This window comes from Zea mays, chromosome 6, assembly GCF_902167145.1.
Source record: "Zea mays cultivar B73 chromosome 6, Zm-B73-REFERENCE-NAM-5.0, whole genome shotgun sequence".
Classification (NCBI taxonomy): domain Eukaryota; kingdom Viridiplantae; phylum Streptophyta; class Magnoliopsida; order Poales; family Poaceae; genus Zea; species Zea mays.
Window position 1 is genome coordinate 12,584,177 of NC_050101.1, and position 22,505 is coordinate 12,606,681.

The following is a 22,505-nucleotide window of genomic DNA, read 5'->3' on the forward strand; positions in this document are numbered from 1 at the left end:
CCACAGTCAGTGGGCTTATCGTCTCTTGGCTTATTGAAGACGGATTCCTTCTCCTTATCGTTGACCACCATCACCTTTCCCTTAGGATCCATCTCTGTGGGCGATTAGTCCCTTTTGTGAAGAGAATGGCTCCGATACCAATTGAAAGCACCTAGAGCGGGGGGTGAATAGGTGATCCTATAAAAACTTAAAGCTTATAGCCACAAAACTTGATTAAGTGTTAGCACAATAGAATCAAGTGGCTAAGAACCGAGCTCTTGTGAAACACAATAGTCACAAAGAAAACAAGCACAAGAGACACGATGATTTATCCCGTGGTTCGGCCAAGTATAACTGAAAGGGAAATATGCCCTTGGGCCATTTCTAAGTATTTTGGTGATTTAGTGTCCAACACAAGTGCCTAAGTGTAAAATGGTGGACAAAGTACAAATCAAGGATAAAGGTATGTTTCTCCGACTTAGTACATTGTTTTATGGACTAATGTATTGTGTCCAAGTGCTGGAAACAGGAAAAATCCAATTGGAAATGTCTTGGCTCGAGCAGCCAAGACTCTGCTCAGTCTGGGAGCACCGGACAATGTCCGGTGGTGCACCGGACAGTGTCCGGTGCGCCAGGCTGGCTCGAGCGAACTGGCCGCTCTCGGGAATTCATCGGCGACGTACGGCTATAATTCACCGGACTGTCCGGTGTGCACCGGACTGTCCGGTGAGCCAACGGTCGGCCGGGCCAACGGTCGGTCGCGCGATCTGCGCGGGACACGTGGCCGAGCCAACGGCTAGAAGGGGGCAGCGGACTGTCCGGTGCGCCAACGGCTCTCAGGCTGCCAACGGTCGACTGCGCCACTTTTGGAAGGAAATCGGGCACCGGACAGTGTCCGGTGTGCACCGGACTATCCGATGCGCCAGTCGACAGAAGGCAAGATCAGCCTTCCTAGAATGCTCTCAACGGCTCCTAGCTGCCTTGGGGCTATAAAAGGGACCCCTAGGCGCATGGAGGAGATCATCAAGCATACTCAAAGCAATCCTAAGCACCGAGACTTCGATTCCACGCATTTGGTTCTTCGTGATAGCATCTAGAGCTCTAGTTGAGTTGTGAACTCATTGGGTTGTGTTGTGAGCTCTTGTTGCGACTTGTGTGCGTGTCATTGCTCTGATTTTGAGTCTTGTGTGAGTTGCTAATCCCTCCCTTACTTCGTGATTCTTTGTGAACTTCAAGTGTAAGGGCGAGAGGCTCCAAGCTGTGGAGATTCCTCGCAAACGGGATTAAGAAAAGCAAAGCAAAACACCGTGGTATTCAAGTGGGTCTTTGGACCGCTTGAAAGGGGTTGATTGCAATCCTCGTCCGTTGGGACGCCACAACGTGGAGTAGGCAAGCATTGGTCTTGGCCGAACCACGGGATAACCACCGTGCCATCTCCGTGATTGATATCTTTGTGGTTATTGTGTTTTGTTGAGACTCCTCTCTAGCCACTTGGCAATTATTGTGCTAACGCTTAACCAAGTTTTGTGGCATTAAGTTTAAGTTTCACAGGATCACCTATTCACCCCCCTCTAGGTGCTCTCAATAACACTTGCCTACTCCACGTTGTGGCGTCCCAATGGACGAGGGTTGCACTCAATCCCTTTCAAGTGATCCAATGATCCACTTGAATACCACGGTTGTTTTCTTTCTTATACTCTTTCCCATTTGCGAGGAATCTCCACAACTTGGAGTCTCTCGCCCTTACAACAAAGATCAAAGTGAAAGCACTTAGAGTAAGGGAGGGAAACAATACACACAAATCCGCAGCAATACGCACACACACAACCAAGACTTGAGCTCAAACGAATCGCAACAAGTTCACCACTAGAACAGAGCTCAAATCACTAAGAAAGTCAATCAAGTGCGCGGAGATGGAGTGTGGAAGACTTAGAATGCTCAAAGTATACTTCGGTGACTCCTCCATGCGCCTAGGGGTCCCTTTTATAGCCCCAAGGCAGCTAGGAGCCGTTGGAGGCATTCTTGGAAGGCAATTCTTGCCTTCTGTTGGGTGGCGCACCGGACAGTCCGATGCACCACCGGACATCCACTGTTCATTGTCCGGTGCGGATCTCCTTCCTAAAATGGCACAGCCGACCGTTGCAGAATTGTAGCCGTTGGCGCACCGGACACTGTCCGGTGCACACCAGACAGTCCGGTGCCCCCAGCCGACCGTTGGCTGGGGCCACGCATCGCGCGCGGATTGCGTGGCCGACCGTTGCGCTGGCGGCCGTTGGCTCACTGGACAGTCCGGTGAATTATAGTCGTACGCCGCCGACGAATTCCCGAGAGTGGCCAGTTCGCCAGAGCCATTCTGGCGCACCGGACAGTCCGGTGCACCCAGACTGAGCAGCAGTTGGCTGTACACAGCCAACTCTTTTCCAATCCTTTTCTTTTCCTGAATCTAGCACTTAGACAAATATATTAGTACACAAAAACCAATGTACTAAGTCTAGAATCATACCTTCTTGTTGATTTGCACTTCATTCATCATTTGGCACATAATTACTCACTTTAATATGTGTTGTGCACTTAATCACCAAAATATACTAGAGATGCCCCAAGGGCACATTTCCCTTTCACCATCCTCGCGGCTTCCTTCGACGGCGCGGATCCCCCACCCTCGAATCTCACCCGCGGATCCCCCAACCTCGAATCCGAGCCCTGGGCAGCGCCCTCTCCCCCGCGGCCATCTCGGGCCCTCGGCAGGCGCCCCCTCCTCCGCGTCAATCTCCCCTGCGCCCTCGGCAAGCGCTCCACGACAAGTGTCCTCTCCCACGCGGCAATCTCCCTCGATATACGGCAATCTCGGCGCGTCCTCACCGAGGACGTCGCGGCAAGCTCCCTCCGCGCCCTCGGCAAGCTCCCTCCCCCGTGTCAATCTCCCTCCCTCGCGCCCTCGGCAAGCACGTCCGCCTCAGATCCGTGTCCCAACCATCTTGCGCCCTGGATCCGCGTCCGCATCCACGCTCTCCATGGAAGGCGTCCGTGATGCTCGCGTCATCCCTAAACCCCGCTCGGTCTCCATGGAAGGGACCTCCACCTCCGCCCCGGATCTACCTTGCCATCCACAGATCTGGCCACATCCCGCATTATGCTCGCGTGAAGGGCCAGTACTCGGTGCGGGCGGCCCAGAGCGCGGTGCTGGTCGCGAATCGGTGCCTCAGCAGCAGCCCCAAGAACATGCCTCCGCTGCCGAGGCCAACGACCAGGCTGCCGAGCCCGAGGACAAGATGGGCGAGGAGTGGATTTTTGAGACGTGGTTGACAACAATGGATAGTAGGTTGCCATTTTCCTTGACTACCGATGAAGGTAAGGGAATAGCAGCTGCTGTTGCAAAAGTATTTCCTTAGTGTTTCCATCGTCTTTGCAGATGGCGCATCTTGTCTAGATGCAAGAAGAGACTGACTGATGCCCGCACAAGGTTTCCTGGGTTACATGAGGAGCTCAAGAGATGTGTCAATGGGTGTGATACCGCGGTTATTTTTTACATGCTCTGGGGCTCCATTCTTGACAAGTATGGCCTGAGAGACGATAATTGGCTGCAGTCACTGTATGAAATAAGGCACAAATGGGTTCCTGCATACCTAACCAGCTTCTTCTTCGCTGAGCTTTCCTTAACTCACAGAGTAGAAACAGTCAGTAAGTTTTATAGGAATAACTTTAGTTCAAGAGTTTCTCTGAATACTTTTATAAGTAGATTTGATCAATATATAGATGGTATGTATGCAAGTGAAGCCTAGAAAGACATCACTTCTTTTTCTCCTGAACAGCTTCTGAAAATCGACACGGTCTTGGAAAAAACAAGCGAGGAGTATCTACACCAGAGCTGCATTCGAAACATTCCAGCTGGAATTGGTTGAAGCAATGCAATTATGTCGTCAAGGTTCAGGACGGATCATACATGAAATACTACGTTGAAAGAAACGGTGATCCTCCTACCAGGCACACCGTTTTCTACAACGTTGCTGAGAAGAAGGCATGGTGCGAGTGCTGCAGGTTTGCTTTCTCGACGATACTGTGCAGGCATGTCCTTAGTGTATTCCTCTTGGCCGGTGTCATCATGCTTCCAGAGCCTTGCATCACAAAGCGATGGACAAAGAAGGCTAAGTCAGGGCCTGAACTCATCGGGCTTAACGTTGGAAATGGAAGTGGCAGTGCAGATTCTACGGCATCAAGATATAATGATCTCGTTCGTGATGCAATCAAGTGTGCAGAGAAGGGAGCTGTATCGGCCGGCGCCTTCAGAGTTGCAAAGGAAGTGCTGCGCAAAGCCTTCGTGGATATCAGGGGTCACGGGGAGAAACTGTGCAAGGATGCTCTGCACTCTGCATCAAGACGATAGCAGCGATTCGTTATTTTAGAGGGCATTTGAGAGATTAACCTGCTATCTTTGCTGCTAATTTTGTTGAGCGGACACGAGGAACTTCAAGTGCTTGCGATAGTACCTTAAGCCGTATGCCAGATTGTCATGAAAAAATCCAGATTTGCTAATCGAGACATGTTTAGTCCTGACGACAAGATGGGCGAGGAGTGGTCCCTCGCCGCCTTCTCTGGATGGATGCCGCTCGGCAACACGCACGCCATGCTCGGCCGCATGGACGACTCCATCACCTGCTACGGCAAGGGGCTCCAAGGAACCACAAGGTCATCAGAGCGCTCTGTGTGGTGAGTTATTTTGTTCTAAAAATTGTTTCGCCAGATCTGCACGGCGTTGGAGGCTCCAGTGGTGTCCTCCATGGAAGAGACATAGGTGATTAGACTACCACCATCAATCCCCATCTCTTCTTGTTATTCTTCATCAAAGTTTTTAGTTACTGCAACCGCTGTTGCTCGTATTATACCACTGCATGTTTAAATTGCCCCCTTCCAAGTTATAAACATATGCCCCTATTAATTATGTTTCCTAGATTTTGAAAAAGAGAGTATTTAATTATTTATGATTGGACTAGAGATTTTCTTAACACCCCCTAGGATTGAGAAATCTGCACCTATCTTTCTGATGGATATGAGATTAATGATCCATCGTTAGAAGATGTCCGTCATGTTCTCAGTCCTAGGTGCTTCTCCATTGTTTATAACATTACATTCCAACAGAATTTAATGGCTTTGACGAAGAAGGCTGTTAATTGGCCTATTGTTCTGACAGGTTCACTAATTTTTTTTCTTTTTTAATTATTTTAAGAAAAGAAAGTGTTCAATATCTCTTAATATAGGCAGAGATGGATTGGACTCATCCAAGCTTAGCCACTAGTGGATGCCTGATGCTAATTGTATCATGAGTATGTTGTTGTTTAAAATAACTGAAATATCTTATGTAAGCCAGATGAAGTATACCTACAAAAATCTCACTGGATTTCTTTCTTTTTAAATTATTTTAAGAAAAGGAGGTGTTCAATGCCTTTTTATTTCAGGAAAGAATTAGTATAAGTTCTCGGTTCATACGGTCTTTTGTATTGTCATTGCTAGGTATATTTATGAGCTTGCCTAGCCATTATATTACCATTTATGAGACATCCTGATCTATATTAGCCAACATTTGATAATGATTGAACAGTAACATAACTCTTGAAAATGCATACAAATTGTTGGATTTATGGAGCAGCATGATGATGAACTATGGGAAGAACTGATTAGACAATGCCTCCAGAAGCTTGAAATGGTAACTGAAATAAATGATGCATAATCTTTCTTAGACTAAGTACTTTCACCACTTCTGGTATGGTTCTGTTTTTAATGTGCCAGGGATTATTATATTGTTTTTGGTTTGGATTTGGAATGGTTTGGGGTCCACAACGATGATGCGTCAGAGCTGTTCCAAGGATTGGATGATTTCCATTCCCCCGCTGCCAATTCGACTAGGCTCGCCGTCTCCGCTCCGCCAACCTGGCACCAAGCAGCCAATGGAACTTGAGGAGGTTCATTGGCCGTCGAGGCTTGATGCCTAACCGACAGTTGGTTATTCTCCGAACTGCTTCGACGCTTCAACTCAATCCACATGTACCCAGGTATGCACAGATGCATGGACGATGTATTCGTTTAAAAACTCTCCAAACAACCAACCAAAATCATGCATCTCACTTATAAAGATAATCAGCAAAAGGAGTTCAGCAAAGGGAGCAAACCTGGCCCGAATAGTTGTCATTTTAGTTTCTGGGCTGGAGAAGGTATGCTTAATTTTACAAATATTTTTAACTAATCTGTAAGTAAAATCACTGCCCCTCCAAGTACCCAGTTTTAGATTTGATCAGAGGAGTTGCTAGGCCTATAATTTACAGTGTTTTGGACCAAACACCAAGCTTCCAAATAGGCTCTGAAATTGTTGTAAAACTTGTAAGGGTGTCATGTTCAATCTTCTGTGCACATGGCTAATTTTTAGCTTCTGCCCAAATCTGGCCTTATTTGTCTTGGTTCTGCCATTCACTACAATAGCACGCTAGAGTATATAATGGCATTAACAATGTTTCTCAACTTAAACTATAAAGCTATAATAAAAGATCTCAAATAAAAAAAGAATGATATACGTGAAGTAATGTCGGTATTTCTTTTTAGACCTGTAGTGCCTTATTATGAAAACCATATGAAGGCCATAAGTGAGTTTGAATGATCTTCCCTTTAGATATTGTTTGCCTGCTGATTCTGAACAACTTTTCACTTGCAGTAAATGTTCAATCTGAATTTGGATCATTGCTAGCAGTATTCTTTGCTTGCTCTTCTACTTCTAAAAGTTCGCAAAATGGATAGATAGTTCCAGTTAATCTTAATCCATTACAGGTATGGTGATGCTTGCAAACGCTCTATTTTCATTTGAACTACTATACACCACTTCAGGATGGGAGTCGTTTCACTGAACCATGAGTTTTTTATCATCAAGATTTTTTAGGTGTTAGTTCTTACTATAAGTCTAATTACAATATTCCCTTATAGACTGTATAAACTTAAGATCTTTGATTAGTTTATTGGTGCTTACATTAACTCAGTGCTTGCATATCTCTTTTAAGATACGTGTACAAACATTGTTTGCCTCATTCGTCAAGGCAACTATTGGTGTATCTATGTCACATGTGGTGTTAATTTCTTTTCAGTTAGTTTTCTCCCTGCTGACATGCATGCTTATATAGAAAATCAAACAATTCCTTTTTCACTTATTTTTAACCTTTTCGCGAGAGCAGATTTTAATGAACAAAATCATAGTAACTTACCGTGAAATAGAATATTTTTATTGTGATAGAGAGAAAACTAGCTTTGGTTCTGGTACCAAGTTTGAGAATGGGAACGCTAACCCTAATCAGGGTTAGGAGCATAGTTGTTAAGGCGAGGTAAAGCGGTCGACCCCCTTTTTACCTTTTAAGCGGTAAGGCGTAAGGCGAGGTCCCTGTCTGGTTCGATTAAAGAAAGTTTCAGTAATTGTCTTTTTTAGTAACATAGATTCTTCATCTATGTACAATGCATTTTTATTATCTAGATTGTGACAGCTATTTCAAGGCCTAGTGATCATATAACATGAACATTGATTGATGATTGTCTGTTGTCGTAAGGATTGGTACACTTTATGTATTCTTTGGTGTTGGTGGCAGTTTGCTGACTTCTCTATTTATGGTATCAAATATATCTGTTGAGTGTTGGTGCTTCAGATGCACTATTTGGACTATTGGGATCAATGCTGTCAGAGCTCATAACAAATTGGATGATATACGAGAACAAGGTTGATTCTAAAATATATGCAGTATTGCAATAGTGGATGGAAACAGAACAAAATAGTTGTTCCTTGCAGGTATTGCAGTATCTCAAACCAGATAAAAGTAAAGCACCTCTCTAAAGAAAGATAAGACTATATCATTTTTACTCAAGTATTTTCACCTATTTCTTTTCTTTTCCCCTTTCACCTCAAAACACTAATTTTCATCTCAAAGCACTAATTACCGGATACGCCAGTGTCATTTAAACTAATTTTCAGCAGTGCTATTATTTTTTCTGCTATTTGTTTTGGACCGATTAATATCTTGTGCACTCTTCCTATTTATTCGTGGGACTGTAACTGCAAAGCCTGTAACCCAAGCCGTCTGTGTCTTGTGCCTGCTGTTGTAGCTATGGATCAAAAAATTTATGTGAATCATTGAAGATACTAAGCCAAACGAAGTGTATACATATTCAGAATTCTAGCTGAGGAGGATGAGGATGTCGTAGATTTTGAGAGGGAGGAGCCCGCCAAATGCCAGAAGTCTGTGCAAGCTGATGCAAACGCGACAGCTGCCCGTCTGGGACTGTTGGTAATTATTTTTATTTATTTCTTTCTTGCTGATTTATTATTAGCTTGTTTAGTGAAGACATTCTATGGGTTGTAGTTATCATCAAATGATTAGGTTCAAATATGTGATAAGGCTTTTAATTCAGTAAACGAGACGGAACATCAGTGATATATTACCTTATAGCTTCCCACCATGTGACATTCAACTAAAGTGTCCTTTTCGATGTTCACTGTTGGAGTGCTAAAAACATGTTATCCATTTGTCATGTACTATTTTGTTTCATTCTAACCAACTAATGTGCTTGCTTTAAACATAGGGTGTAATCGATATATTTATTTAAGTGAATGTCCATTATAATTTTATGACAAAAACTTATTTTTGCAGGCATCTTCGGGAGGACATTATACACCACATTAATTCGGCTTGTTGCGTGCCATCCAGATGTGTGTGAGCCATGTGATGATTTCTTTGGCCTTGTTGATGCACTTCTATCAGACAAAGCACAACTTTTGACACTACAACCGAAGTTATGTATGTAGGTAGGGTCTGGTAGTGGTTGCTCCATCACCTCTATTGCAACCATGCTTTGTACATAATGTATGTTTTTATATGGTGCACTTGATTCCGTCTCTATTTCACTTTTTCTCTTACCCTCTTCTTTTCATGCTTCTTCGTCAGACGATGACACTATCATGCAAGGCCCACTATCCTCTTTGTTGTCCTCTCATGGATCCTGGCCCGGTGGTGGAGGCTGAGGAATCAGAAAGGCCCCAGATGTCATCGGCACAACGGTGGAGCTTACAGCTGGAAGTAGTATGAAGAGTCTATATCTTACAAAAATCATCTAAAATTAAATAGTGAGATAAGCTTTGAATAGCTGATGTAAAATTATGGAGTAACACTGTATTGGTTGTTGATAAAAAATGTGAGAAATTAAGGTCAACAATAATATATGTCTTGTTTGTTTACATGTACTCATTGTGCACTAATATTTTATCATATAATCTTTTTGTTGTCGCAATGTACGGCATTTACCTAGTTATATATAAGACGTTTTGGTATAGCCTTTGCTACGAGCTAGAGGGACTACTAAGCACTAACTCAGTAGACATAATCGATCTATTTTCTAAATTAAATCAAGAGATGTTTTAGCCTTTTTAAATATACTATTTCTACTATATATCTAGATACAATGCATATCTAAGTGAAAACATCTTGGTGTAATAAACAATAAAAACAATAGCTATATATGTAGTTTGTTAGTATTTTGGAATTTGACTTAGTATTTTGGAAGGGGTTGAGTTATGTTGTGCGTGGTTGGTGTGCATGGACTCTTGGTATGTGTGCCACACGCCATGGTTGCAAAATCGAGCGCGATTCGTAGTTCTGAGAGCTGGATCCCCCCATGCCATGCACCACCGAGTATCTCTTCTCTATCCCGGAGCACGAGTACGCGCTAGCTCATGCATTAACTGCTACTCTCTGCTAGCTAGACACAACACAAATGAAACGAGCAGGCAAAAAAAAACTGATGCATCGAGCGTCATGCATGGAAACCTAAAACACGTCCATGTTCATCTCATGCACGCGGCACGCCTATCAGTCCGGAACTCCAGATAAATGCCTGCCGAGGTTCGCCGCCCTCCACAGCGCGCTAGCCGTTGCTGCGCTGGAGTCAACGCGTTGACAGGTGTCTCTGCAACAAGTATAAAAGGAGACGGGCTGAGCCGGCATCGATCGATCTCCGTATCGCCGGCCGCTTCCTCTCCCCCTCTTGCGGCCGTCGACTCAGCCGCTTTCTTCTTTCTCCGATCCATTGCTCACGACTGCCGGACGACTGCCAGTGCCATGGCGACTCAAGCACGCGAGAACCACCGCCATTCTTTTACGACTAAGGTACTTGTACTTCAATCCTAGTACAATTTATCTGACGACGCTTGTTTGCATCACTACCGGAATCGTGTTCTTTGCCGAGTGTCTAAGACACTCGGCAAAGGCTATTTTACAAAGTGTAACACTCAGCAAAAAATACTCGGCAAAGATTTCATCGGCAAATTAAGAATCGAAAAAATTAAAAAAAAACAGCAAAACATTTTTTAAATTCTAGGAACAACTCTCGAACCCTACCCTATTACCTTACTCGTTGTCCTATCATTTTTCACTATTATTTTGAATCAAACTTATATGTTTGTAAATGGTGAGATTCGAACTCGCAATCTCTCTCTCGCGCATACCCTCCTATACCACTACACTACTACACCAATTATGTTTATATTACGTTTTCATTCCCTATGTATTATAACAAATCGAGAGTAATTTGATTATTTAAAGCACTAAATGAGTTCATTTGAAAATGTGACCAACTTTAAAGTTGTATAACTTTTTGAAATCTAAAAGTTTTATTTTAATAGTTTCTACATCCGAGACCGTTTATAAAATTTGAATTTTAAATTTAAAAACTTCACACGAAATTTTCAATGATAAGATAATTTCAAATCAAAAAATTGTCAACTACAAAGTTTCATTACATTTCAAGACCTACAACTTTTATTTTGGTGGTTTTTCCATCCGAGACAGTTTGAAAAATTCAAATTTCAAAATTTAAACATAGTTTTGCATAACAAGATGATTTCAAACTAAAACATTGTCAACTACAAATTTTCATAACTCTTCAATACCTACAACTTTCATGTTGGTGATTTTTCCTTTCGAAGTCGTTTTCAAAATTCAAATTTTAAATTTTTTAAATTCAGACGTAGTTTTCGTTGACAATATGACTTCAAATGAAAAAGTTGTCAACTATAAACTTCTATAACTTCTCAAGATCTACAAAGTTTATTTTGGTTGTTTGTTAATTTGTTTATCTCAGATGATGTTTCTAACAATATGCACAAATTCTATACGTCTCTCTCGTAGTTTCATAAACTACGAGAGAGATAGGTTTTATGAACAAATTTATTTTTATTTTGTCATATGAAAAAATGTTCATTATATAAATTGTACATCATGATGAGTTATACAAATTTGTAGTTGAAAACTTTTTCATTTAAATTAATTTACTACTTTAAAATGTGATTTTTAAATTGTCTTTGCCTAGTGTTGGAGAAAAAACACTCGGCAAAGAGCTCTTTGCCGAGTGTCAAAAATAAAACACTCGACAAAGAGCTTCTTCGCCGAGTGTTTTCTTTTACCGAGGATTTTTTGCGTGGCACTCGGCAAAGAGCTCTTTGCCGAGTGCCCGAAATAAAACACTCGGCAAAGAATTTGGCACTCGGCAAAGAGCCAAATTCCGGTAGTGCATGCTAAAGGGTAAATGTAAAAACTTTTTTGTTGACAGGACGAGAGGAGTGGTGAAGGTGCGGAGGATCAGGCGATCGACGACTGGCTCCCAATCACCTCATCCAGGAATGCCAAGTGGTGGTACTCCGCGTTCCACAACGTCACCGCCATGGTCGGCGCCGGCGTGCTCAGCCTTCCTTACGCCATGTCCAAGCTCGGCTGGTACGTGTGAGTTGTGACACTGTCATGCATATATCTCTGCTCCCTGCCCCGGCACACTGCATATGCGTATGCATGCCACATTCTTCAATTCACAAGGGCGTCGTCGTCACGACTTGCACACAGGGGACCTGGCATCGCGGTGCTGATGCTGTCGTGGGTCGTCACCCTGTACACCATGTGGCAGATGGTGGAGATGCACGAGATGGTCCCCGGGAAGCGGTTCGACCGGTACCACGAGCTCGGGCAGCACGCGTTCGGCGAGCGGCTGGGCCTCTGGATCGTCGTGCCGCAGCAGCTCATCGTCGAGGTGGGCGGGGACATCGTGTTCATGGTCACCGGAGGCAGGTCGCTGAAGAAGCTCCACGACGTGGTCGTCTGCGACGCTGCCGGCAGGTGCAGCGAGGGCGGCGGCGACATCAGGCTCACCTACTTCATCATGATCTTCGCGTCCTGCCACCTGCTGCTCTCCCAGCTCCCCAACTTCAACTCCATCTCCGGCGTCTCCGGTCTCCATCGCCGCCGCTGTCATGTCACTCAGGTACGTACGTGTACGTATCACATATATATGCGTATATATATAGCCGGCCGGAGTAATCGTTACTGAGATATATAGTGACTGACCTATGCATGGCAGTTACTCGACCATAGCTTGGGGAGCGTCGGTGCACAAGGGCAAGCTGCCCGACGTGGACTACGAGGTTCTGGCGGCGGCGGCGACGGCGTCGGAGAAGGCGTTGAGCTACATGGCGGCGCTGGGGGACGTGGCGTTCGCGTACGCGGGGCACAACGTGGTTCTGGAGATCCAGGCCACCATCCCGTCCACGCCGGAGACCCCGTCCAAGAAGCCCATGTGGAGGGGCGTCGTGGTCGCCTACGCCATGGTCGCCGCCTGCTACTTCCCCGTCTCGCTACTCGGGTACTGGGCCTTCGGCAACCAGGTCGACGACAACGTCCTCGTCACGCTCAGCAAGCCCCGGTGGCTCATCGCCCTCGCCAACGCCATGGTCGTCGTCCATGTCATTGGCAGCTACCAGGTACTGTGTGCTGGTTGATTATTAGTGGACACTGACTACTGACCTTTTTCATTCAGTTCCTCATGCCATCATCGTCATTATATGCTAGCTATGCTCTCTTCTATCCAAATGTTTATTTTTTTTGGCAGATTTTCGCGATGCCGGTGTTCGACATGATGGAGACGGTCCTGGTGAAGAAACTGCATTTCCCGCCCGGCCTTGCCCTCCGTCTCATTGCCCGGAGCACCTATGTCGGTAATGTCACTCATCTATCAAGTCGTCTGAACCCTCAGCTGATCTTCTCTTCACAGTTCTCAGTTCTCACTCTAAAATACTGCAAATCTCTGCTAAACAAATCGATGCTAAACTACTCGTGCAGCGTTCACGACGTTCATAGCCATTACCATCCCCTTCTTCGGCGGGCTGCTTGGTTTCTTCGGCGGGTTCGCCTTTGCGCCGACAACCTATTTCGTAAGCTCTCCCACTGATCCTTCCATGCATGTACTGACTTGATATCTGACAGAACCTCTCTTCTTCTTCTTCTGCTTCTGCCAGCTTCCCTGCGTCATGTGGCTTGCAATCTGCAAGCCCAAAAGGTTCAGTCTCTCATGGTTCGCCAACTGGGTGAGAGCCAGATTATGAGCTAACCACCAATCTCGAGCTGATTTTTTTTTGGCAACAGAACGTCCCTAGCTGGCTGGGCATTGCTGAACCATCGATTAATTTAATTCTGCTATGTTTTCAGGCCTGCATTGTTCTTGGAGTGGTCCTGATGGTCCTGGCGCCAATCGGAGCACTCCGGCAGATCATCCTGTCTGCCAAGACGTACCGATTCTACTCGTAAACAAACTAGCTACCGCGTGCTCAGCCACAGCGGGCTGCGTGTCTTCTGTCGTCGTACGTACCAACCAAATAGAAGAGGATAGCCTCCTGTAACCAGAGCTTGATCCGTCCGAATGAGATGATAGTCGTCAGAGGCATGTTGTGAGTGTAGAGATGGCCAAACGGGCCGCCCGGCCCGGCCCGGCCTGGGCCCGGTGAAGCCCGGCCAAAAACCGGGCCGGGCCTGCTGTGCCAGCGGGCTTAATTTTCTGTCCAAGCCCGGCCCGCAGCGGGCCTAAACGGGCCGGGCCGGCCCGTTTAGCACGAAAAAACGGGCCAAAAGCGGGCTAAACGGGCCGATAAGCACATTTTAGTGTAAAAAAACCGGGCTTAACGGGCTTAGAGGTAAACGGGCCGTGCCGGGCTAGCCCACCGTGCCTAATTTCCTGTCCAAGCCCGCCCGCTTATTATACCGTGCCGGGTTCGGACCGGGTCCAAAAAGCAGGCTTCGTGCCGGGCTCACGGGCCTCGTGCTTTTTGGCCATCTATATGTGAGTGTTCAGTTGCTGATTAAGTCAGAGGGTCTTTCATATACCCATGTATAGATGTCCAAACGGGCGGCACGGCCCGGCCCAGCCCGAGCCCGACTCGGCCCGGCCCGTTTGAGCCCGGCACGGTTAGGCCCGGCCACTTAATCGTGCCGTGCCGTGCCGCCCGACGGGCCCAAACCTCTTCCCGAGCCCGGCACGGTATAGGCCCGACCGGGCCGGGCCGGCCCGAATAGCACGGCCCATTTAGTGGCCCGTGCCAGCCCGAGCCCGTGCTCCATCTCCTTCGGCAGCGCGTCCGGCCAGCAGCAGCCCTGGTGGCGGCGGCGGCGCGCGTGGATGATGTCCATGAGCAGCGCGTCGATGATGTCCATGAGCAGCGCGTAGATGATGCCCCAACGACGACCTCACCTCGGGCGGCCCAGCCTCCAGGCTACCCCAGTAGCCCAGCAACGACGGCCACTGGAAACCGTAGTAGTGGTCGCCGTAGTCCACGATGTGCACCTTCTTCCTCCCGCCGACGACCAGCAACTTCTACGCCACTGGAACCCAGCAACTTATACGCCATCGCTGTGAAGCTGCAGGCCGCCAGGTAGAGCTGGTAGGCCCTGAGGATCTCCACGACGGCGGCGCACTTCATCGCCGCCGTGAGCTGCTGGGTCCCCATGCCCGCGAGCCGCGCCTCCAGCCCCTCGGCGAAGCAGTGCGCTAGCCTCTGCGTGGTGTCTCCCCAGATCTTGCCCAGCAGGTCCACGGCGCTGGGGCGGTTGCTGGCGGCCACGGCCTGCGCGCAGTGGATCAGGGTTACGGCCTGCGCGCTGGGTTAGGGTTATGGCCAGACGTGGAGGATGGATACGGCGCTGTGGCTGCTGGGGAAGTGGGCTGGCCACTGTAGCGGGCCGGTTTCTAAGCCCACCAAATATCGGGCCGTGCTCGGGCCAGCCCAACGGGCCGAGATGGCTGTCGAGCCCGGCACGCTCGCCGGACCGGGCTGAGCCCGGGCCCGGATTAACTCGTGCCGTGCCGTGCTCGTGTCGTGCTAAAAATCCGTGCTTCGTGCCGTGCTAACGGGCCACATGCTTTCTGGACATCTATATACCCATGCATGTACTCTTTTGCTATGTTCTAGCTAGGGTAGCTATATATGTGTGCATGCATTAGGGAGAATGAATGCTGGTGGTTCTATTGCTTACACAAGCTAGAATGAATGTTGGTGGGTTCTATTCCTTATGCAAAATCTGCTTTAGATGCTGGGAGATGCGTTCTATCAGTAAATAATAATAATAATAATAATAATAATAATAATAATAATAATAATAATAATAATAATAATAATAATAATAATAATAAAATAAATAAATAAATAAATAAATAAATCTACTGCCTGACCTCTCTCCTTCTCTTGCTCCCAAGTCCCAACTATATAAGTTGACTAGAAAACACGAGTCCAGGTGGCCTGACACGAATCTGTACTCCTAGCGGACCTTAAGCCTTTGTGACCTAATGAAGCTCAACTCTTCTTGGCTCTCCCACACGGATTAGAGAGGGAGGAGAGGGTAGATGGGGTATCCCAACATCTTGATAACATGATGGGAAAAAGTTCTAGTGCATCCTCTTCCCTTTTTACATTTACTTTCAAGTATTTTTTTTATGATGAAAGATATCTACAAGAGGGCGGAGGGGTTGAAATGACAATTCCATCTAAAACCACGAACATTAGGGGGGAATCTGATCATGTTGCACACGAGATCCCTAAATTCTACTATTGTTAGGCAAGGTTAGGGTTTTGCACCGGCCTAGGGTGAGATGCAACAGTTTAATATCTAAGAACATAAAGTGCTCAAAGTAGATTGCATGAACGGAAATTGAGATCAAGAAATAACCGATTAGGAGAAAAGAATCTTCTCACGAGACATCGTTGCCTTGCCTGTCACCCCTAGTTCACACTAAGATCATGTTTGGTTAGAGGAACTAATCTTTAGTCCCTGATTTTAGTCCCGTTTAGTCTTTATTTTGCCAAACGGAAGGACTAAAGTAGGGACTAATTGGCTTTAGTCTCTAGTCCCTCACATGGTTGCTAAAAGAGACTAAAGAGCAATATTTACTTCAATTACCCTTGCTAGAAAACTGGTGTCAAACAAAAAGGGCATTTTGGTCTTTATGTGTTGCATTTAATGTATTTAGAATCTGTTTAGTCCCTACAACCAAACAAAGTAGGGACTAAAATTTAGTCTCTAGACTGAACTTTAGTCTCAGGGCTAATGGAACCAAACGCGGCTTAAGGTGGATTCGAAACTAAACTAGTGCTCAACCAAGGCACCACTTGATCTTGAGCTGCTGGCTCGAGTCAAAGAACTGCTCCACTCCACAATTCCACAAAATTTGCTCTCCAGTATTCTAACGTGATGAGCACAAAACCTCTCACGACATTTCATTCTTTTTGTTTTTGGGACTTACCAAAAATCTCCCCTAGTCTTCTCTTTATATACATATCGCGACCGTTGGTTTTGATGGTTGTTTGCCAAACACAAAACTTCTGATTTGTTTTTTTGGCTTCAAGATCTTTGGTTTCACTTTAGTAGTCGATGTGTGAACCTAACTGGTCAAACTTATATTTGGGAATGTATCTGGTGCAACCGTGCAACCAAAACACATAAATAGAGCCAAAACACATAAATAGAGGTGAGATGACCTTGTTTTTTTTTAAAAAAAAATTAGGGAGAGGTGGGAATATAATGGGAGGGTTGTTTTGAAAAAAAAAATGACGTTTTAAAAAATGTCCTTCCACTTTCATTTCTGTGCCTTGGTTGCACGATTGCACTAATTGGTTTGGTTACATCAGATACGTTCCATACTTATTTAGAGATATATACACATGTTTTCAATATTTTTTTCTTTAAATCTAGTCAGATTTAAGAATGCTTGATCGACACAAATACCGTAGAGCGACAATTAATCTAGGACACAAAGGAGTATTACACGTAATACATACTCCGTATTAGTATTTTTATAATCGTTGGTCAAAGCCGTTGACCGAGTCCTGAAAGAATGTGAACAGATATATGGTACCTTTTTTTTTCTACGGAGGGCGAGCAGTGATCGATTATTGCGTACTCTGCGGTTTCGAGTGCCACGTTTTTGTCAGCGGCTTGCTTGACCCACACGGGTGTGGTCGGCTGTATTTCTTGGAAGCACGCTAGCAATTCCATGAGAAGAAAAGTCCGCAGCAGCAGTATATTATATATATTATGATATTTATAAAAATCTACAGTGCAAGTTCATAGAATTTTTTGTTTTTTGTTTTTGGAGAACATTTGGTTGCGCGCGCACTAGCTTGTTCCGGTGTCTCCTGTGGCGCAGCTCCTTCCAAACACGAAAAAAAAAGAACCATCTCAAACTGATTGCAATTTTTTTTCTTCATAATACAGTGTGGTCTAGATTTATGAGTCCACCTAGTGCCAATAATCGATGGCAGATCGTTTCTTCCTGCTCCAAAATGATCGAGGGCAGATTTTTTTAAAAAAAAAAGTCTCAGAACCATCAAGTCACATGATCATCGTTAGATATGAACATGTGTGTCATAAATCCAAAGCTTAACTGTAGAGAATTTGTTTTCTTTTTTCCTCCAAACACGGCCTAAACCGAAGAAAAATCTAACGGAGCTGTACTGGTTGGAACCGCGAGGTTTTTTTTTTTTCAAAGATCCGCGTGCTCGACGACGCGCAGACTAGAGAGAACGGCGAGACCAGAACACCTGCAGGAGTCGACGGAGGATCGATGTGCAGTGCAGGTGCAGCTACGTGTGCTGGGCAGAGACTTGTCTACAATTTCCTTGGACCGACGCGTTTCGTCGACCGTCCAGCCGGGATACCTGCAAAGAGTGAAACCCAGGTCGGTCGCTTTCAGCGTCAACGAACGAGCTGAGCTGTTCCACGGGATTCGTGCATGAGTTCAGCGACGACTTGTTTTTTTATTTGTTTATTCTCGGTGGATAGAGTCTAGAACGATGACACATGCACGGATACTTAGGGCGTGTATAGTAGTGGATATCGAGCCGGCTCGACGTTAACTGAGCTCGATCTGGCTCGTTAAGGGAATGAGCTTGCTCAGCTCGGCTCGTTAAGCAATCGAGGCAGAGAATCAACTCGGCTCGGTTCGTTTGCGAGCTCGAGCTGGCTCGTTTAGCTCACGAGCGACAACAAAAATAGTATACATGTGTATATACAACAATATAACCCATTGCTAGTTAATTTCATACTACTTTAACACTAGAAAAGACTAACAACACTCATAATTTTATATATCACGTCATTTAAACCCTAAATTAACATAAATCATCACTTATTAATCCATCCAATATATGTATATGTTTTGTTTTGCAGATAAATGTTAGCTCATTCGAGCTAACGAGCTGACTCGAGCTCGTGTCGAGCTGGCTCGTTAACAAACCAAGCTGAGATGCTCGTGACAAAATTGAAACGAGCCGAGCCGAACTGACGATGAGTCGAGGGAGTTACAAGCCACGCGTATTTTGTCCAGTCCTACACGTGTATTGTGTTTCATGTCAGAGAGTGCAGCGTGAGGGTTTGACGAGTCGATGAGCTAGCGACGACGACGACACTCACAGCGGCGAGGAAGCGAATTTCTTCTCCTGCTTTCAGATGGATGATGGATCAGGTGGCATGGATCGATGACCTGCTGCTGGATCGAGCCAGCATGCGTATAAAGAAGGCGAGCTCCGCTTAAATCCCTCTACTATGACCCCTGCTGCCTTTCCACCTTCCTCGATCTCCCTAGCTCGCTCTCCAATCTCCCATTTCTCTCTCTCTCTCTCTCTCTCTCTCTCTCTCGTCTTCGCCATCCACCATCCATCCCGTTCGTCGTGATAGATGGCGGCAGTCCAGCCGTCCGTGGAGATGACGACGCAGCAAGGGCCGCCAGCCGCCAGCTATTCTCCGGCCAGGGTACGTCGTCGGTCGTCGTCCGTCACCAATCGGACTCCTTAGTAATATTGGCAGACACGCAACGCAATAAGAACAAGTCGATCTCGATCGCATATGCATGCAGGATGGCGGCGGCGGCAGGAGCGCCGAGGATGAGGAGAAGGAGAAGGCGGCGGCGATCGACAACTGGCTTCCCATCAGCGCGACGCGGAATGCCAAGTGGTGGTACTCCGCCTTCCACAACGTCACGGCCATGGTCGGCGCCGGCGTGCTCGGCCTCCCCTACGCCATGTCCCAGCTCGGCTGGTACGCACGCATCAATCAATCAGTCATCATTTCCATTCTGATGATAGGAGTACTTGTCATGAATGTAACTACTGCTGTGGATTCAGGGGTGCCGGCATCACGATCATGCTCCTGTCGTGGGTGATCACGCTGTACACGCTGTGGCAGATGGTGGAGATGCACGAGATGGTGCCGGGGAAGCGGTTCGACCGGTACCACGAGCTGGGGCAGCACGCGTTCGGGGACCGGCTGGGCCTGTGGATCGTGGTGCCGCAGCAGCTGGTGGTGGAGGTGGGGGTGAACATCGTGTACATGGTGACCGGCGGCACGTCGCTGCAGAAGTTCCACGACGTGCTGGTGTGCGGCGACGCGGCGTGCGAGGGCGGGCGCAAGATCAGGCTCACCTACTTCATCATGATCTTCGCGTCCTGCCACTTCGTGCTGGCGCAGCTGCCCAACTTCGACTCCATCTCCGGCGTGTCCCTGGCCGCCGCCGTCATGTCGCTCAGCTACTCGACCATCGCGTGGGGCGCGTCCGTCAGCAAAGGGCGGGTGCCCGACGTGGACTACGGACTCAGGGCCACCACGCCGCCGGGCAAGGTGTTCGGGTTCCTGGGCGCGCTCGGGACCGTGGCGTTCGCCTACGCGGGCCACAACGTGGTGCTGGAGATCCAGGCCACCATCCCGTCCACTCCCGAGAAGCCGTCCAAGAAGCCCATGTGGAAGGGCGTCGTCGTCGCCTACCTCGTCGTCGCGCTCTGCTACTTCCCCGTCTCGTTCGTCGGCTACTGGGCTTTCGGCGATAGCGTCGACGGCGACATCCTCGTCACCCTTAACAGACCCAGGTGGCTCATCGCCCTCGCCAACATGATGGTCGTCATCCATGTCATTGGCAGCTACCAGGTAATTAAGTCAAACTAATTATTAAGCTAGCAGCTTTAGCATCTCTGAACTGATCAATGCTTGTGTTTGGCTGCACACAGATCTATGCGATGCCCGTGTTCGACATGATAGAGACGGTGCTGGTGAAGAAGCTGCGCTTCCCTCCAGGCCTCACGCTCCGTCTCATTGCCCGTACTGTCTACGTTGGTACGTTGTCTGAAACTTTTCAGTCCAAATGAGCCTTTACAAATGTGAGGAACAAAACCAGACTGACCTGACGAGATCGATGCCACAACGTGTGCTGCAGCGTTCACAATGTTCATAGCCATCACGTTTCCCTTCTTCGACGGGCTGCTCAGCTTCTTCGGCGGATTCGCGTTCGCGCCCACAACCTATTTCGTAAGCTCCTGCTGCACCTGCACTGTCGTTTTAGGCCGGGGTTTCAGAATTGCAACAAGACTACTACATGAGAGCTAGCTGACCAAATCTTCTTGCTTTTCTTCTTCTTCTGCTGCCAGCTTCCATGCATCATGTGGCTCGCAATCTACAAGCCCAAACGGTTCAGCCTCTCATGGTTCACCAACTGGGTAAGAAGAAGAGCCAACCAAATACCCCACCAATGCAATCCAACAGCAGCCTATCTAATTAACTCTAACCTACTCGTGTGCTCTTCCTCTTTTATGTTCTTCAGATCTGCATCATCCTTGGAGTGCTTCTGATGGTGCTGGCGCCGATTGGAGGGCTCCGGCAGATCATTATCAGCGCCAAGACATACAAGTTCTACCAGTAAACATTGCACAATTATCGTGCAAAAAACAACGCAAACCCCTTGCTTCACCAGTAACTGACAGACAAGTCTTGTTAGGCCATATATACCATGTTACCATCAGCTGAACAGGTTCTGGATTTTGTTCCATGAGGGCTTCCAACTCCTTGTTTAATTTGGCACGACAAAAAACTCGCACCGGGTGCTCTAATCGGCGGTCGATTACAGCGTCCAGTGCGAGTTCTTTGCCGTGCCAAAATTGAAAGGAGGTCGGCTCGGATGCCGGGGCATGCATACAGGACCTAGAACCCGTTTCGGTTGATGAGAATGTTCCTGGCATGTAATGCTTCCCTTGTTGGTTGTGGTCTAACCTAGGAGTTTGCTTTGAGTGGATCTTTGTACAATTGTACGTGTATATGATGTTTTTTTACATTATTCAGGGGAATTGGATCTTAGCTTCTGTGTGTGTATGCGTAAAAAGGGAAAGAGTTGTGCTTCATATATGTATATTTTTAGATGGCCTAAAATGTGTCGTATTTGTTGCATTTTTTTTTCTCCTACCACTTTTCATTCAATTAATCACGAAAAAAATACATTGATGATCATGCGTTGTTGTACTTGATGGATCTTGATAAACAGTGGGTGCATTGGTACAGTTTAGATGCACGGTGAATATTTGGTCTCTGGATTGTTATTGTTCTAGTTGTAGAGCCTTATTAGAAAGGGATCGGTCTCTGTTCAATCCAGCAATCAGTTTAGCTACAAGTAGAGATGATAATGAGCTCTAAATTTTACGCTACAAAACCATATTAGAATCAGACTTTATTTATATTTATTTTTAAAACTAAAATTAATTAAGAACTCAAACGAATCGATGAAGAAACATTTGAATCGTGTGACTAGAAGCGACAATATAATACCAAACAATCTCGTAGTTCTCTGCTTCTCTTCACAAGTCGAACTGAGATTAACTTTCTGTGCACCAATCGCAAAGTAATCCTACTACTTAATTGGTAGAAGAAAAATATATATATATGAAGGTGACGTACGTTCAGCGACACGCCAACACGTCACGGATTTAGCAACAGTGACAGTTTGACAAAACATATGTAGAGACGAGCGCTTGACGGCGCCCAAAACCGAACTTGCGAGGACACACACCACCTCCCTGTGTAGTCGACAAAGCCATCAGACTAGATTTTTTCATTTTTTTTAAAAAAACTTCCAGACTTTTTTAATAAGAGAATCATCTTGAATTTCTCTGAGTTATGGCACGACAAGAAAACAGTTCCACAAATAAATCTAATCTATACAAGGGGCAGCGCACCTAGATTATTAGACCTGGACAACAACCGGTGGAAACCAAATTATTAGACCTGGACATTTGGTGGAAATCGAAATTTCGAGACTTCGGTTTTCAGAGACGGCGAACAGATACAAAAACCGAGCAGTTCGATTTTCGTTTTTTTTTTTGGGTT

The 22,505-nt window shown here is 46.4% G+C and overlaps 1 protein-coding gene and 1 pseudogene across 1 annotated transcript; both read left to right on the forward strand.

The window, feature by feature from the left end:
* Positions 1-9,989: 9,989 nt before the first annotated feature.
* LOC103629002 (lysine histidine transporter 2-like) lies at positions 9,990-13,761 on the forward strand (annotated as a pseudogene).
* A 5,147-nt stretch (positions 13,762-18,908) lies between these two features.
* LOC100281437 (LHT1) lies at positions 18,909-21,708 on the forward strand. The gene is made up of 7 exons (NM_001368013.1): positions 18,909-19,115; positions 19,219-19,400; positions 19,487-20,282; positions 20,363-20,468; positions 20,569-20,660; positions 20,780-20,848; positions 20,953-21,708. The coding sequence occupies exons 1-7, from the start codon at positions 19,041-19,043 to the stop codon at positions 21,049-21,051; spliced, it is 1,419 nt and encodes a 472-aa protein (NP_001354942.1). The 5' UTR covers positions 18,909-19,040; the 3' UTR covers positions 21,052-21,708.
* The last annotated feature ends 797 nt before the right edge of the window (positions 21,709-22,505 follow it).